The 17,600-nt window shown below is 40.4% G+C and overlaps 1 protein-coding gene across 6 annotated transcripts in view; it reads right to left on the minus strand.

The window, feature by feature from the left end:
* PRKCQ (protein kinase C theta) overlaps positions 1–17,600 on the minus strand; it is a 173,643-nt gene that overhangs the window by 22,954 nt on the left and 133,089 nt on the right. For all 6 annotated transcript variants that reach the window (XM_059183744.1, XM_059183748.1, XM_059183746.1 and 3 more), the window contains 2 exons: positions 12,907–12,998; positions 11,345–11,407 (listed from right to left, as the gene is read on the minus strand). In XM_059183744.1, coding sequence (XP_059039727.1) covers positions 11,345–11,407; positions 12,907–12,998 — 155 coding nt within the window. The remainder of the gene's footprint in view (positions 1–11,344; positions 11,408–12,906; positions 12,999–17,600) is intronic.

Consider the following 17,600-nt stretch of genomic DNA (forward strand, 5'->3'; position numbering starts at 1 on the left):
CGGTTTACTCTTTTCTGTACCTCCTCTTAGACAATTTGCTCAGCATTTTCTTCTCAAAGATTTTGGTCCCAAAGGGCCTCACAAGTAGCCCTGTCCCCTCCACCTCAGATGATGGGACCTCACTGGATCATTCAGGTTTTCTCTTTGGGGATGTTGGGGCTGTGAAAAGGTAGCACTGACGTGTCTCAGTTAGAAGTCTGGTACTTAGGGTTGCTGATGGATGTCCTCTAGCAGGGCCTTATAGGAACAGAAGACCAGTTAGAGGAAAAAATGAAGTGGCTGGGTCAAGAGCAGAGACAGAACCTGTATAAACCCAAAGAGAGACAGTGATGAGAGAGAAGCTACTTTGGTTTCTGACAGGTCTGCATTCTCCATTCCAGTTTCTCAAGGAAGTGGAGATTTCACTTAAGCAAAAGTTTGGTCTTCGATATTCATATTAGCCTAAAGTTCTGATCACTGTTTTTTTTTTTTTTTTTTTTGCTTCTCATTAAACTGTGAGCTTTGTGAGAGTGGAAATGTGTATTGTTTACTGTTTGCTCTACTGTGACAGCTCTGGCAGGAGGGTACCATGTACAGAGCATTCAATAAATGTTTGCTGAATGACCCGTCACCCACCAGGAATTGGCTTGCCACCAGCAATTATGAGTTGCGACGAAGTCCCAAATACTGTCCCCTTCCATTGCTTTCTCCACCTTCTGCTGGAGTAAATTAGCCAGAGACTGTGAGCATGGAATGCAGCTGTGTTTTGGTGGAGTGACACTATTAGCAGATGTCCCTAGAGTGTCCATCTGGGCTAGCTTGGTCCATAATCTCCATAAACCAGGGCATCACAGAGTGTTCCCATCTGGCTGGGTGGCTGGGGCATCTCCAGGACACATGTCAGTATGTATTTCATGTTCACACCCCATTGGTTCTGTTTCTCTCTTCCTAACTCAAATGCTGTCACACTTTCAATCAGGACTAGCATGTCTGTCCAATATGTCTGTCCTTGGGTCTTCTACCTTCCTATTCCTTAATTTTAATTAAGTTCACTTTCATTGTGATTTATGAATTCCAATAAATCCAAGTATAGGTCCTACTCCTCATGCTAAAACTGCAGATTCGTTTTCTAATCTGCACTCCACGCAATATTTTTTCCATGTATTAGCTTATTTTTTTTACTTCGATTAGCCAACATATAGTACATCATTAGTTTATGTGCTCTATGCAATATTGGTATCATTTTGGGTTTCTGCTGTATGGAACATATTTGCATCACTTAGAGCCATGTACACATGTTCCTAGAAATTGGCCGAAGGATGGTTTGGGGGTCATCACTAGAGCGCCAAATATCCAGCTGCAGTGCTATCCGTAGGTCCTGAGGACAATGAACATTGTGTCTAATATTTGTATTGGATTTTCTTGCTCTCAGGTGCTTTTTTAATCATTTGATTCTCCCAACCACCCTTTGACTTGGAATTCTTATTTTTATTCACATTTTTCTGATCGAAAGCAAGACTCTTACGGTTTATAGGGTTTATGCCAGTCCATACAGTCAGTGGGTTAGGTTGCAAACCAAGCCTTCTCTTCTACGTCCTCTAAATCAAGCTTACCTAGTCTTTCTCCTTGAACTGAACTTGCTGAGATCCTGAGTCTCCTGTGATTACAAGGATGCATTCTCATCCTAAACATAAATGCTGTCTGGGCCTCAGGCTAGGAAAACGAGCATAATGTTTGATTTTCATTCCACCCTCTAAGGTGAACCAAGTGTTAGGGGTTGACAGAGAAAGGGTCATTGATGTTTTGAGAGATTAAGTTAGAATGCGAAAGGTCCAGAAGTCTGTCGGTCCAGAGACAGACCTCCATGAGGGTTAGGAATGAGGGCAGAGGAGAGCTAACTGGAAATGCCACAGAACCCAAAGGCCAAAGCCTTCATAGGCACATCAGCTATTTACTCATCACATATTCCTTACAGAACACCAGCTCAGCCAAGCCACATCCCTTCTAAGCCCACGGTGATTTATCTGGAAAATGGGTATAATGATGTCTGCCTTGCTTATCCCACAGGACCTCTGTGGGCACTGAATGAGGTAATCCAGTGAAAGCGTTTATAAGTGGTTTCAAATATAGGGGTTAGGCCAGTGTTCTCATGGATAAAATCTCAATTAAACTGCTTTTCAGTTCTAATAGTTCTAAGACTGGAGATTCTAGATTCTTCTCTTTCTGTGTCTGCATATTTTCCAGCGTCTCATTTTTACATTTAACCCAAACCATGGCTGAGGCACCCTTTAAGATGCCCCTACTTTTACAACACCAACAGAGATAAAAGATGATGTTGGCACCTGCTTCGCTACTTTTCTCAGACCCAATTCTTGGGACTGCTCAGCCTCAGCCTTTCCAATAAAACTGGACCCATTTATTTAATGTTCCTTGCTTGACCCTCTTGACTTCTGTTTCTGTGCCTTTTCTGGAATCACTTCCATGTGCAAAGTCTCTCCTCCTCTTAAAAAAAAAAAATCCCCTTTCTGATAAAAATTTTTTTTTGGCCAACCCTCCCCTAATTCTGAGGACACAACTTTTCTTCTTGTTGACACTTTTAATTAGCATCTTATCCACTCAGATTTTTTTTTTTTTTTAGGTGTCTTATCATGTGCTTATGCTTTTTCTCCAAAACATATAAAATAAAATAACCCAGGAAGTGACATCATTAGGTATCCAGGGATGGGGAGTTCAGTAGGTTCTGTGCACACTGCAATGCTTAACGGAGGGCTGGCCATTCTGGGGTTGGTCTGTCAATATCACCAGCTATAGTGGGTTGAAAGGTGGCCCCCAAAATAAGTTCATATCCTTATCCCTAGAACCTTGTGAATGAGACCTTCTTTGGGAAAAGGGTCTTTGCAGATGTAATGAAGGATCTTGGAATGAGATCATCTTAGGTTATCTGGGTGGCCAAGTATCCTCCTAAGAGACTACAAGGAAGACAGAAGAGGTGCAAGAAGACAAGGCTGTGGGGAGACAGGCAGACAGGAAGGACGCGGTCTAAAGCCAAGGAGCGCCCGAGCCACCAGACCCCAGCAGGGACAAGGAAGCATTGCCCTCAAGAGACTTGGGGAGTAGGGTGGCTGTGCCATCAGCTTGGTTTGGGACTTCTGGACTCCAGAAGTGTGAGGGAATAAACTTCTGTTTGAGCCATCAAGGGTGTGGTAATGCTATAGCAACACTTCAAAACTAATATACCTCTTTTGTGAATAAACCCAGAAATCCTAAACCCAAGTGGCCAGAAGGAGGAAGAAATTAATAGACTCCCCGGGTTAATTCAGTTGCTGAATGGACAGTTTAAGTCAGTAAAGTTACACATGGGGAGTTGAATGGTTTTTAATGCAAGCCCGTCTCCTCCTCGTGTTCTTGCTAGATGACCTCTCCTTGACGGTGTCTTTCAAGCATTCTCTACAACTTCAGTGAATACGCTACTAAATTAACCCAATAGTCTCTTACTGGTGCATAAAAAGCCGTAGAAAACACCACTTCTCATACATGGACCTAGGAAGGGCCCTCAACTGGATACAGTTTATGATATTAAAGACAATGAAGGACTATGGGTCTTTTTGTTCTGAGTGTCAATTTATATGATGAAATGCTAGAGAAAAGCACTGTATTGTGGAGAAGCACACTGTACTGGGGCGTGTGGGCTTTTCTCTTAAGAGGTTCCTTTGAGCTCTAAGACCTCTCTCTTTCCAATCTTATTTTTTCCTCACTCCAATTCATCTATCCTACACAAGCTACTGAGTGCTCCGGTGCCGGTATATTTTTATATGTATTGCCGGCATCATAGGTGTAAAGAGTTAAAAAACAACAACAACAACAACAAAAAACCCCAATAACCCATAGATTCTGATCAGGGTTTTCAATTTTCAATTTCTTGGAGATATAAAGAAATAACATAAAACAGCTTTTAAATATAATATTTTGTAGACAGACCAAAAAACCCACCATATATCCAAAGGTTGCTGAAGACTCTGCTTAAGGAGAATGACTCGCAAACCTCCTCTAGGATGGTGTTCTGTGATTCTACGTAGGACAGCTCTCCTGGGACTGTGCCCTCTGGGGATGGAGAGGTGTCTTAAAGTGAACTTTCAGCCTTCCCCGTGAGCATCTCAGTACTGACCATCTCTAATGGAATGCTTCTGCATTGTGATATACACAGTTTGCTGCCTTCAACACTCAGTGTGGCACATTATTTAACCTTTCTTCTGTTGAAGTATCGTTGACATACGGTATCTTTCAGGTGTACAATACAGTGATTCAACACTTACATACCTTACGCTACGCTCACCAGAGTGTAGTCAGGATCTGTCACTGTACAACAACTCCGCGAGATTGTTGACCAGACCCCCGTGCTGTAATTTTCATCCCAGTGATTTATTTACTTTATACCTGGAAGTTGGTACCTCTTAGTATCTACTTATTTCACCTGTCCCCCCACTGCCCTACCCTCTGGCAACCAGCAGTTTGTTCTCTGTATTTAAGAACCTGTTTCTCTTTGTGAGTCTGTTTCTGTTTTGGTTTGGTTTTTAGATTCCATATATAAGTGAATTCATATGGTATTTGTCTTTTTATGTCTGAATCCTTTCACTTAGCATAATACCTTCTGGATCCATTCACATTGTGAAAGGCAAGATTTTATTCTTTTATATGACTGAGTAATACTCCATCATATATGTTTATCACATCTTTTTCATTTATTCCTCTATCAATGGATGCTCATGTTGCCTAGGTAGCTTGGCTACTGTAAATAATGCTGCAATGAACATATGGCTGCATATAACTTTTCAAATCAGTGTTTTCTGTTTTCTTTGGGTACATACTAGAAGTGGTAATACTGGGTGATATGGTATTTATATTTTTAATTATTTTAGAAACCCTCATACTGTTTTCCATGGTGGCTACATGCACCAGCAGTGTGTGAGGCTTCCCTTTTCTTCATATCCTCACCAGCATTTGTTACTTCTTGTCTTTTTGATTTTAGCCATTCTGACAGGTGTCAGGTGATGTCTCAGTGTGGTTTTGATTTTCATGTCCCTGATGATTAGGGGTGTTGAGCACCTTTTTGTGTCTCTTGGTTATGTGTTCTTTGTAAAGATGTATATTCATGTACTCTACCCACCTTAATCAGATTATTTTTTGGTGCTGTAGGAGTTCTTTATATATTTTGGATATTAACCCCTTAATGCATATATTATTTGTAATATCTTCTTCCATTCAGTAGGTTTTCTTTGTTTTGTCGATAGCTTCCTTGCTGTGAAAAAGCTGCTTAATTTGATATAGTCCCAATAGTTTCTTTTTGCTTTTGTTTCCCTTGCCTTTGGAGTCAGATCTAGAAAATATCATTAAGATTGGTGTCAAAGAGCTTTACTTCCTATGTTTTCTTCTAGGAGTCTTATGGTTCCTAGTCTTAAATTTAAATGTTTAATCCATTGAGTTAATTTTTGTATATGGTGTAAGAAAGTGATCCAGTTTCATTCTTTTGCATGCAGCTGACCAGTTTTCCCCACACCAGTTACTGAAAAAACTATCCTGTGTTCTTGCTTTCTTTGTCGTAGATTAGTTGGCCATTTATGCATGGGCTTATTTCTGAGCTTTCTACCCTATTCCACAGACCTGTGTGTTCCTTTGGTGCTAATACTATGTTACCATACTGTTTTGATTACTATAGCTTTGTAGTAGAGTTTGAAATCATGAAACTTGATACATCCAGGTTTAATTTTCTTTCTCAAGAATGTTTTGGCCATATGGGGTCTTTTGTGGTTCCATAAAAATTTTAAGTTTTTTATTCTAGTTCTGTGAAAAATGTCACTGGAATTTTGATATGGATTGCAATGAATCTGCAGAATGCTTTGTGCAGTCTGGACATCTTAACAGTGTCCTTCCAAACCATGAGCAGCAAATATCTTTCCTTTTATTTGTTTTGTCTTCAGTTTCTTTCATCAGTGTGTTAGTTTTCAGTGTACATAGCTTTCATGTCCTTGGTTAAATTTATTCCTATGTATTTTTTTGATATAAATGGGGGTTGTTTCCTTGATTTCTCTTTGTGATACTTCATTATTAGTATATAAAAATGCAGCAGCAGGTTCTATATATTAATTTTGTATTTGCAAGTTCACTGAATTCATTTATTCTAATAGTTTTTGTTTTTCTGGAATCTTCAGGATTTTCTATATATAGTGTCATGTCTTCAACAAATAATGAATTTTAATTTTTTTTAACCAATATGGCTTTCTGTTTCTTTTTTCTGTCTGCTTCCAATACTATTGAATAAAAGTGGCATGAATGAACTTTCTTGTCTTGTTCATGATCTTAGAAGAAAGGCTCTGTTTTTCACCACTGCATATAAGGTTACCTGTGGGGTTGTCATGTGTGGCCTCCATTATGTTGATGTGTGGTGATCCCTCTAAACCCATCTTGAGAGTTTTTATAATGAAAGGATGTTGAATTTTATCAATGCTTTTGCTACATCTGTTGAGATGATCATATGATTTTTATTTTTCGTTTTGTCAGTGTGGTGTATTCACCTTGAGTAGCTGGTATTTAACCAATCTTGCATCCCCAGAATAAATCCTATTTGGTCACGGTGAATGACTCTTTTAATGTATTGTTGAATTTGATTTTTTTTTTTTCACTTATTCAATTTTGTTACTAGTAATCAGTTCAAATTTTCTCTTCTTGATTCAGTCTTGGAAAGATTGTATATTTGTAGGAATTTATCCATTTCTTCTAGGTTGTCCCAATTTGCTGGCATATAATTTTTTATAGTCCCTTATAACCCTATATATTTCTGTGCCATCAGTTGTAACTTCTCTCTCATTTATTTGGGGTCCCCCCCCCTCTCTGTGATTACTATGACAAAAGTTCTGCCAATTTTATCTTTTTAAAGATCTACCTCTTAGATTCACTGATCTTTTTTAGGTTTTATTTTTTTTTGTCTCTATTTCATTTATTTTTGCTCTGAACTTTATTATTTCCCATACACTGGGGCTTTGTTTCTTCTTGTTCTCTTTGGTTTAAATTTAGATTGTTTATTTGAGAGACTTCTTTCTTGAGGTGGGCCTGTATCCTTATAAATTTCACTGACAGCTTTTCCTGTGTCCCAAAGATTTTGAACCGCTGTGTTTCCAGGTTCATTTGTCTCCAAGTATATTTGATTTCCTTCTTGACTTCTTCATCTACGCACTGGCTATTGAGCAGAATGTTTACCCTCCATGTGTCTGTGTTTTTTCCAGGTTTTTTTTTTTTTTTTTTTCCTTCTGAGTTCTAGTTTCATATTGCTGTGGTTGGAAAAGACGTTTAATAAGATTTCACTATTCTTGAATTTATTGAGACTTGTTTTGTGGGCTAACCCATGATCTATCCTGGAAAATGTCCTACGTGCACTTGAAAAGAATGTTTATTCTACTGTTTTCAGATAGAATGTTCTGTGTATATCTGTTCAGTTCATGTAGTCTAATGTATTTAAAACCACTGTTTCCATATTGATTTTCTGCCTGGATGTTCTGTCTATTGATGTAGGCAGGGTGTTAAAATCCCTTATTATTGCATTGTAGTTAATTTCTCCCTTTATGTCTGTCAATATTTGCTTCCTATGTTAGACACTCCTGTGTTGATATATATTCATAATTTTTATGTCCTTCTGTTGGATCAGTTCCTTTATAATTATGTAATACTTGCCTCTGTCTCTTGTTACAACCTTCAGTTTAAACCTGATTCCGTCTGATACAATATCACTATAGTTTTTTTCTTCCATTTGCGTGGATTATGTTTTTCCACACCTTTACTTTATCTGTGTCTTGATATCTAAAGTCTCTTGTAGGCAGCATATAATTGGGTCTTGTTCTTTAATCTACTCAGTCATCTATGTCCTTGGATGAGAGCATTAGTCTTTTTACATATATAGTGATTATTGAGAAGTTTGGACTTATCACTACTTTGTTAATTGTTTTCTGGTTGTTTTGTAGTTCTCTGTTCTCTTGCTCTCTTCCCTTATGACTGGTGACTTCCTTTAGTGTTATGCTTGGGTTCCTTTCTCTTTATTTTTTGTTATCTATTGTAGATGTATAAATGCATCCAGAGTACGCAGCAGTCTATACTAGCTTAATGGTCACTTAAGTTCAGACTACATTCTTAGTCCTCCTTCTCTATGTTATATATTTTTAATGTTCTATTTTTTAAAAAAGATTTTATTTACTTATTTTGGAGAGCATGAGAACATGAGTTGGGGGTAGGGTTAGAGTCCCTGGTGGTGGGACTCAATCCTGGGACTCCAGGATCACGACCTGTGCGGGAGGCAGCTGCTTAACCAACTGAGCCACCCAGGCACTCTATGGTATTTTATTTTATGTATACTTTTATGTAAGGAATCCAAGAATTTTTGTACATATAATTGATTTTACATTTTAACCTTCAAACTAGGTTTACAAGTGGTTTTCTATTTACTTTTACCAGTGATTTTTTTTTTTTTTTTTCATTTCATCATTTTCTTCAAGGCCCTTCTTTTCTGCTTGAAGTAGTCCTTTTAAGTTTCTTGTAAGGCTGGTTTGGTGGTGATGAAATCTTTTAACCTTTGCCAGGAAAATTCTTTGTCTTCTTCAGTTCTGAATGATAACCTTGCTGGGTAGAGTATTCTTGGTTACAGTATTCTTCCTTTCCGCACTTTGAATATATCATGCCTTCTTGCCTTCAGAGTATCTGCCTTATGGAGTTTCACTTCAACATAACTAGTTGTTTTTCTCTTGCCTCTTTTAAGACTCTCCTTATCTTTAATTTCTTATATTTTAATTATTTTGTGTCTCGGTGTGGACCTCTTGAGTTCATCTTGTTTTGGACTCTGCTCCCTGAACCTGGATGTCTCTTTCTTTCCTTAGGTTAGGGAAATTTTCAGCTATTATGTCTTCAAATAAATTTTCCACCCTTTTTTCTCTTCTCTTCTAATACAAGCGTTAGCATAGGTTAAGGGACCTCTGTGATAACATCAAGTATACTAATTTTTTAAAAAAGATTTATTTACTTTAGAAAGAGTGAGTAGGGGGAGGAGCAGAGTGAGAGAATCTTCAAGAAGACTACCTGCTGAGCACAGAGCCCAACACGGGGCTTGATCTCATGACCCATAAGATAATGACCTGAGTTGAAACCAAGAGTTGGATGCTTAATTGACTGAGCTACCCAGAGACACCCATGCTAATTTTTAAAGTTCTCTTTTCCTTTTGCTGTTCAGCTTCCAGGCTTTCTATACCCCATTTTCCACATGCTGATCTGTTATTCTATATCCTTTAATCTAGTATTGATTTACTCTAGTGTAATTTTCATTTCTGCTACTGCATTCTTTGATTGGCTCTTTTTTTGTATTTTCTGTCTGTAGAATTTTCACTGAGTTCATCTACTTTTCTCTCAAGTCTGTTGGGCATCTTTATGACCATTACTTTGAACTCTTTGTCAGTTAGATTGCTATCTCTATTTTATGTAGTTCTTTTTCTGAAGTTTTGTCTTGTTCTTTAGCTTGGAACATACTCTTCTCACTCTGACTTTTTCTGTTTATTTCTATGAATTAGGGGATAAAGTTACTTTCCCTAGTCTTGAAGGAATGACTTTGTGTAGGAATGTCCTCTGTATAGACTGTGTTTGCCTGGGGTGCTCTGTGCAGTGGGCTTCTTGGAGGGATGGTTGGAGCTGATGCAAGTATAGGCTAAAGGGTCTTGGGGCATTCTGCACTATGGCTTCCCTGACAGGGTGGCTGGAGCTGAAGTGAACATAGGCTGGTATATCCTAGGGCAACTTATATCAGTTTGCCCTGGTGGATGGCTGGAGTTGGGGTGGGCATGGGTTAGGGGTGTCCTAGAGTGCTTTGCATTTGTGTTGCCAGGGCTAGATGGCTGGAGCCATAGTGGGTGCTGGCCAGAAGTGTCCTAATATGTATATACTGGAGCAGCCCTAGTGAGATGGCTGGAGGTGCAGCAGGCAGGAGTGGAGTTGCCTTAGAGGGATGGATGGAGCTGGTATAGGCTGGCACCCCGGGGCTCCCAGAAGCAGCAGCTTGACCAGAGGGCCTGGACTCTGCTCCTCTCTGCACTATCCAAGTACAAGGGGAGCTTAAACAGTGGTTCTTGCCAGCACCTCTGATTTCAGGGAGAGTTTCAGCAGTTCCCCCCACTGTTCGGTGGACATTAGTAGGATTAGTAAATGGGTCTCCTTCACTTGGAGCCTAGTTGCGCTTTAAACCACTCTTCCTCCAGGTGGGCAAGTCTGCATGGCCCTCCTCAGCGCCATACCTCCCTCTAAAGTTGGTAGTGTTGGGCTCCCCTCATTACTGTGCCTCTATGCTTTGCTGAGGAGAAGCTGTCTAGTTGGCCCTAAGTTCTTCAGGTGGAATTATTCCTCCGTATGTTGGAGTAGATTTGTGTGTCTATGGGAGGAGGTGGGTTTAGGCTTTTCCTAAGCTGTCGTCTTGGAACTCCTCTTTCCACTGAACCTTACTGATGATTCCAGGTCAGTGCTAGGAACACCTGCTACAGGAGAGCACACAATCCCACTCTCCCAGGGCCTTTTAGTTGTCCCACATCTTCCTTTTATGTCAGATTCAACACGTCCCTCTCACTGTGCTTGCTGGGCCAGCCTCCAGCAGCTCAGCCAGCCTCCTGTCTAGCTTTTTCTTTTTTTTTTTAAGTCTAATTTTTTCCCTTAGCCTGCAGTGTGTCAGAAACCAGAAAACTACGCTTTTGAGGGTTTCTATGTTAAATAAGTGTCAAACTGTATTTGGCGAAAAGAGGTTAAGGAGATTAAAGCACAGCAGCTTTCCTCAAAGAAGGATGTGAAAAGATGGTGTATGATAGAGACATTTTGGACAGACACGCATTCATGAAGGAGGCTACATGTGCGGCTTCTATCCACTTCTTTCAGGTGTAGGCAGATACGTTCCCACAGGTGCGTTTGAATGTTCAAGGAAGCATTCCTCTCCTTTCCTACCCAAGAGGAGAACATTCCATAAACCTTTCTAGCCGACCCATGCAAAACCAAGAGATGTGAAGGAGGCAGAGAGAAAGCCGTAGTAAGATGCCAAACAGAAATCAGGGCAATGGAAGGGGACGAGAAAAGTGGACACGCGAGGGGTGATAACTGTAACTATCAGAAAAAAGAACAAAATGAGGTCAGAACCTTACTGCTTTGGAGACGGGGGTTCCTGGGTTGATTGTCCTCATCATGGGCATAGAACTTCCTGCCACAAAACCACCCTGGCCCTTTCCCCTCACTACCGTGATTCAATTAACTGGACCGGGAAATCCAGATCTCTCAGCATGTGTTTCCAAAGAGTAAACTTTACCTGTACACAATTCCTTTGGAATGAAGGAACTGCAGACCGAGAATGATTTCAGCAGCATAGAACCTGGGGGAAGGAAAATCAAAGTGGAATATGGATGCATTAATGGAACGAAAGAAAATCCCCTTTTGTGTGTACACATAACTTCTGTCTATAATTTTGTTCAGTCCTAAAAAAAGAGAGATGTCATCCATTCTGTATGTGCACCCCCAGCCGAGAGGATGAAATAACGCCAGAATTTAGTCTTATCTGCACCTAGTGCTTATTCTTATACTTGAAGCTATGATTTTCCAACTGTTTTTATTTTTTTCTAATAAAACACCCATGGACACTAAACAGAATAGTGTAAGTAGTACAAGAAAATAATTTTCCCTTTTATTTTAAACTCTGCTTAGTGCCCTTAGACCTACATGCAGGATCATTCCACATAGATCTGAGTTGTTTATGGGCAAGAGATGTAGCCCGAGAGGTAAAGGAAGGATATTGGAAGATGGGAGTGAGATGCTGTTCCCCATCTCCAGTGATGACCGGCACCTGGAAGGCATTCAGAGCACGGCAGACAGCATGTCTCTGATGGCTTTCATGCCTTCCAGAGGTATGAGAAAGGCACGTTGAGAATCCTTTAGCATGAAAACTGCTTGATGATTTTTCTGCTTCACAGAAATCCCATAAAATTATCTCTGGGCACTTTGCTGATGGTTCCTGGAGGTGATGAGCTTAGTGGTATGCTAGGCAATGGCTTTGACAAAAAGTCATTTCACCCACGGGTTTCTGTAGGAGCTGGTGGGACCAGTCCATTTTTCAGCCCAGCTCAGCCTAAACCACTCAAGTGTGCATTAGGGGTGAGTGAAAGATGACAGAGCACCAGGCAAAGAAAGCTAGTTGTACCCATATTTTTAAGTGAGCCTCATGGCACAGTTTTCTCTTTTTCTGAATGTCACAGTGGTTTTATTATTGAGGAAACAGGGCCCACGGGAGGAGGAGTACCGGGGGTTTCTGTGGGACTCAGCTGCGTTACCACCTGGTAAATGCAGTCTGCCCATTTTCACTTGATGCCAGAAAAGGCGAAGATCTATTCTCAAGGAATAAATGCCTCTTCTGGTTTCATAATACTCCTGTCCCTGGAGCCAGATGATTTATGCCTTCACATAGAGCTCCCCATTAGTAAAAGCCTTAGTTAAAACCTTTAGTTAAAGGTTCATCCCCATGACCACCTTTTAAAGATCTGTGTTTCATCTGACTACTTCTATTCAAGGGCAAATATTTGCTTCTGTGTTTAGATTATCTAGAAGCGTGACGTATGGGGGTAGCTTCTTAAGAAACCAAGTTGTTGGTTTCAAAACACAAAGAAATGAAACAAAACGGACTCCAGTTTAAGCTTCACAAACGGGGAACGTTACCTTGTCTGGTATGTCCCCAGGCAGTTGCCCTGACCCGGGACAGTGGCGTGCTGAGTGAGGCAACAGGAAAAATACCACATGGGAGGAATATTCTGTGCGTAAAGTAAGTACCTGGTACCTGACAAGAACAGTGGAAAAACCCCAAACCCTTCAGAAGGCTCTTACGTTGCTCTGGAAAGATCAAACTTGTGGCAGCTTTGGATGTGGTACATTAAGTCCCCTCCATTGAGATACTCCATCACAAAGAAGAGGTTTTCCTAGAGAAAAACAAAACCATTCCAAATTTCAGCGTTTTTAAAAAAAATAAGAAAACAAGGACTACTTTTTAAATGGATTTAGATTATTTCAGAGAAACTAATTCTGTCTTGATCACATCTAAAAAGACGGTCCCAGTAACTTAGCTGACATATAGCGTTTCTGAACACCAAGAAGCTTGGGGCATATGGGAAGTGTACATGTATGTGTAACATTTGCTGGGATACTTGCTACTATGACTCAGCAGGTGGGTCACAGCCTGAAGGAGGGTCCCACTGGACTTCACCATCCGGCAGTGGGATGGTGTTGGGCACTTAGACTGCAGAAGTACTGAAATTGATGGTGTGTAGGATGGTAAAAAGAATACAGTTTGGGGCTCCAATTCCAGGTTCAGGGCTTGGAAGTATGCATTCAATACTCAGCTGGTAGTTCTGAACATATTGTACAGGTATGACACTGTGGCAAGAGTGGGGGACGTGTGTTCCTGCCTCAGCCATGAGATGAAACACAGTCCTGCCTTCAGGAACCTTATGATTAAGTATCGTCTTACTTCTTTCCAGTCCTGATTTCTCTTGTGAGTCACAGCTAATGAGCCAGCTCGCTGTTCCTAACAGAAGACACCATGCATGGTACTAGGGCTGGTTCCTTTGAATGGTGGCCATCCAAAGCAAGGCTGAGGGGTCTTCAGGTTGTGGTTATTGCAATGAGGTTATTGCAATTGCAATGAGCCTGAGTTCCCCCTACTGTGTGAGACCATACTTCTCCAATAAGTACTTTTATGGCATTTTGAGCATCTCGATTCTGAGTGTCCTCATGAACCACAGAATTAGTTATCCTTGAAGTGTGAAGACATTTAACATGTCTGTGCATGAATTTGCTCCTGAAAGTCTCACTTGGGTGATTTTTTAACAGAATTAACCTTTGAGTTTTGATGTGAGACTAACCAAGACCCTGGGGCATATGAGGTGATGGTATTCTGGTCTGACAGTGACGTACAGCCTGACATTTCTACTGGGAAACTAAATACTGGGGCTACTATCTCAATAGTTTAGGTGTTGTCCAGCTTTTTCTAAAGTGGGCCCCTGATCTAGTTTACTGGTTCCATATATCTTCAAGTGGATCCCTTGCCATTATGGATAGGCTGAAATACTCTGCGGATAGAAGTCCTAACTTAACATTGTTAATTCACACGAAACTTGAGATTAATCATTTGTCCAATCTTCACACATCTGCTTTATCAGCAGCACATCTTTCCTTTATCTCTTATTCTTTTAAGTACTGTATGGACTTCTAACTACTCTTTAACATAAAACTATGAAGGCCTGTACATACACAGTGGTAGAATTGCCTCAATGCTCAGGAGAAGGAAAGATACAAAAGCTTAAAGTAAGGTCATTTATAACAGTGCTCAGACAAAAGGATCCTCAAGAGTTAGGGAGCTTGCAAATTCCTATAAAAGTTGAAAATTTGGAATTTATATATTGTCAGCTAAGATTATAGGCAAGAGGCCAACCTTAACTTCTATACAACCATGGCATAGTAGTCCCATCAGTTCTTGGGCTTACATCAGCTCTGCACCTAGCTGTGAAGGACTGGGGGCTGAATCTGTGGTGAAAGAGTCTAAGATATCCCAAGGCATGGTCATTGTTTACTCCCTTGGGCATTCCAAGAAGACCACACTACCATAGTGGTTATTAGTTAAATGGTAATGGAGATTTAGAGCATCTTGGATACCATACTTATCCTATTAAAAGATTTTGTCTCTACAATAAATCTTTTTAAACCAATCTCTTCTAATTCTCATCTTTAGGTTAAGCCAAGGACACTGAAAAAAAGCCAGTCAATCCTCTTTGGTTATTTATGATGGTATTTTGCTTCAGTTGAAGTGCTTAGTTTGGGCAACTACCAGTTGGGCTGCTTATAGGGGTTTAGGGCAGTCCATGCCTGGAGGTCCAGCTTTTAGGTGGGCAGGATGGGAGAAACCAGTCATCCTGCTAGAAGGTGCTACTCTTTTCTAGAGTGTTCTAGAAACTGTTTGGAAGTCTTGGAGCTACTCAACCAGGGAACTTTGGGGTCCACTCTGGGCCCAAGGAAATGACTCTGTGATGAAATGAGAATCAATACATATAATACATACACAACACACAGTCCTAGGGTTTGGGTTTCAAGGATCACATTTGAAGGCTAGATAGATCTTTTAAAAATTGAGTCCCAAGTTCCAGTCATAAAAAGTAAATACAAATAAAACAGACTCAGACTTCCATAAATGGCTGAAAAAGGAGTGCTCAGAGCTGAAGGTGACCTGCCACTAACCTGGAACTCTGTAGGATCACTCTCAAAAAGACAAATCTGCCCACTGAAAAGACTCCACATTGGCTCAGACAGAACTAAACCCAGAAGGACAAGACTCAGGGTAATGGTCAAGACCAGAAGCTTTGTCCTTACTGAGAGCTGAGTTCATGGTTCCTATATTTGTGACCTTGGAGAAGTTAACCTCTCTTAAACCTCATCTTCTTTACTTATTTGCAAAATGGAGGAATAATCCCACTTCATAGGGTTGTCATGAGTATTACATGAGTCGATATATGTGGAGAGCTGGTTCAGGGTTAGCACTCACCATGCACTTGATAGTTGGTAGCTGTTGTTATAGGAAACAATTTGAAAAGCCAGTTAAAAAAATCCCAGCAGATCAGAAGAACTAACTAAATGGAGAGAGATTCCATGTTCATAAATAGGAATACAAGATTATCAAGATGTCTGTTCTTTCAAACTTGACCTATAGATTTAGTGAAATACCAGTCAAAATCCCAGTGAGGTATTCTGTGAATACCTAAAAACTGATTCTAAAGTTTACACAGACAGTCAAAAGACCCCAAATGGACAAAAAAATTTTATGAAGGAGAAGAACAACGTTGAAGGACTGACACTACTCTTCTTCAAGACTTACCATAAAGCCACAGGAATCAAGACAGTGTGGTATTGGGAAAAGAATAGACGAGTATATGAATGGAACAGAACAGAATCCAGAAATAGACCTCACAAATATAGTCAACTGACCTTTGAAAAAGAAGCAAAAGCAATACAACGGAGCAAAGACGGTCTCTTCAAGAAATGGTGGACACCTATATAAGCAATTCCACCTTTCTTAATTTTCATTATGTCTTACAGGAAGAATTAACACAATGTCCAAAACCAAACAGTAGCAGATACTTCTCAGAAAAAGGACCTGCATGGTCCTGGGGCTCTCGAAACAAAGAGGAAAGCAGGAGTCTAGATCTCCTCCCATGGTGTCCTATCTGTTCTGGTCACAAGCTGAGAGAAAAATGCAAAGCAGACTACTGAAGGATGTGGGCTTGTGAACCACACACAACAGTGTGGAACTCTCTTAATTCTGAGTAATACATGTTAACTGAAGCACGTAATTCTTTTGCGGAGGGAGACTTGACATTGTGAGGGTGTTGGGGGATGGGGTGCTCCAATCTGCCCTGGTCTCAGACTCTGTCAGCAGCTCCTGGCACAGCAACCATGGAGTCGAAATTCTTGTGTCTGTGCCATCACTGACCATCTGTGACCCGGAAGTCATGCCATCCCAGGCCTCAGTCTTTCAACCTCTGAGAAATGACGGTTATCAACTAAACTCTGCTTTAGTGGCCTCAGCACCCCCTGATTTTCACCATACATTTAATTTTTTTTCCCTTTGGGGATAAAGATGACTTAAACTACTGAGTACATAAGATCCATGGATCTTATGTACTTATGTACATAAGATCCATCCCTGATGTCAAAATGCATTTGAGAGGATGGGAAGCTTGCAAAATTCTTATGAGAAGTCCTTGTCTAGAAACAATGCATATACGAAATAAAATTAAAGAATAGAGGCGAGCCTTCTCTTGGAACTCTCCTCAAAGGAGGTAAGCGTTATGGCCCACCATGACACCCCAAAGAAGGCTCTACAATAGTGGTCGGATGACTTCTTCCCATTTAAGTAGTCTCCTGGTTATGCTCCTAGAACATGGCTATTGGTTGGGGGCAATAGGAAACATATGTCCCATGGGTTAGAATAGGATGTGCCTTAACACTGTTATGAGCAGACATTGAGTGGCAAGAGAATAACTTGCTGATTGTTCTATTCTGTTTCTGAATCATGTATTTTAGTGTCTTAGAACTCAAGCAGACTTGCTTAAAGAAGAATGTCTGTGACTTTGGAAAAGAATAGAAACAATGGAGTCGAGTCTGACAACCTATAGGGTTATTGTCCCCAGTTTAATCAGTGAATTTTTTCTTGTGTATGTAGGTGGCAAAAACACAACATTCTGTCAAGTACTCCTTGGAAATGAGAAATTTATAAAAGAAAACTTGCCTTGCGTTCCCTGCAGGAGGAAACAAGCTGAGGGTCTTGTAAGCTCTGTTGGTATGAACTCAAATGGACTGATTCGTAAAAAGAGTATTCAGTAAGCCTTCCTGGTCTTTAGAGTGAGTTCTCCAAGTGTCCTTCCTTCATCCACTGATTTTATTAGTGAAACAATAAAAACACTGAGCATATTCCCATCCTCTCAGTAAAGTAAGTTTAGCTGGGGTTTGACAGTGCAATGACATTGTAGCCA

The sequence above is a fragment of the Mustela lutreola genome, chromosome 8, assembly GCF_030435805.1.
Source record: "Mustela lutreola isolate mMusLut2 chromosome 8, mMusLut2.pri, whole genome shotgun sequence".
Classification (NCBI taxonomy): domain Eukaryota; kingdom Metazoa; phylum Chordata; class Mammalia; order Carnivora; family Mustelidae; genus Mustela; species Mustela lutreola.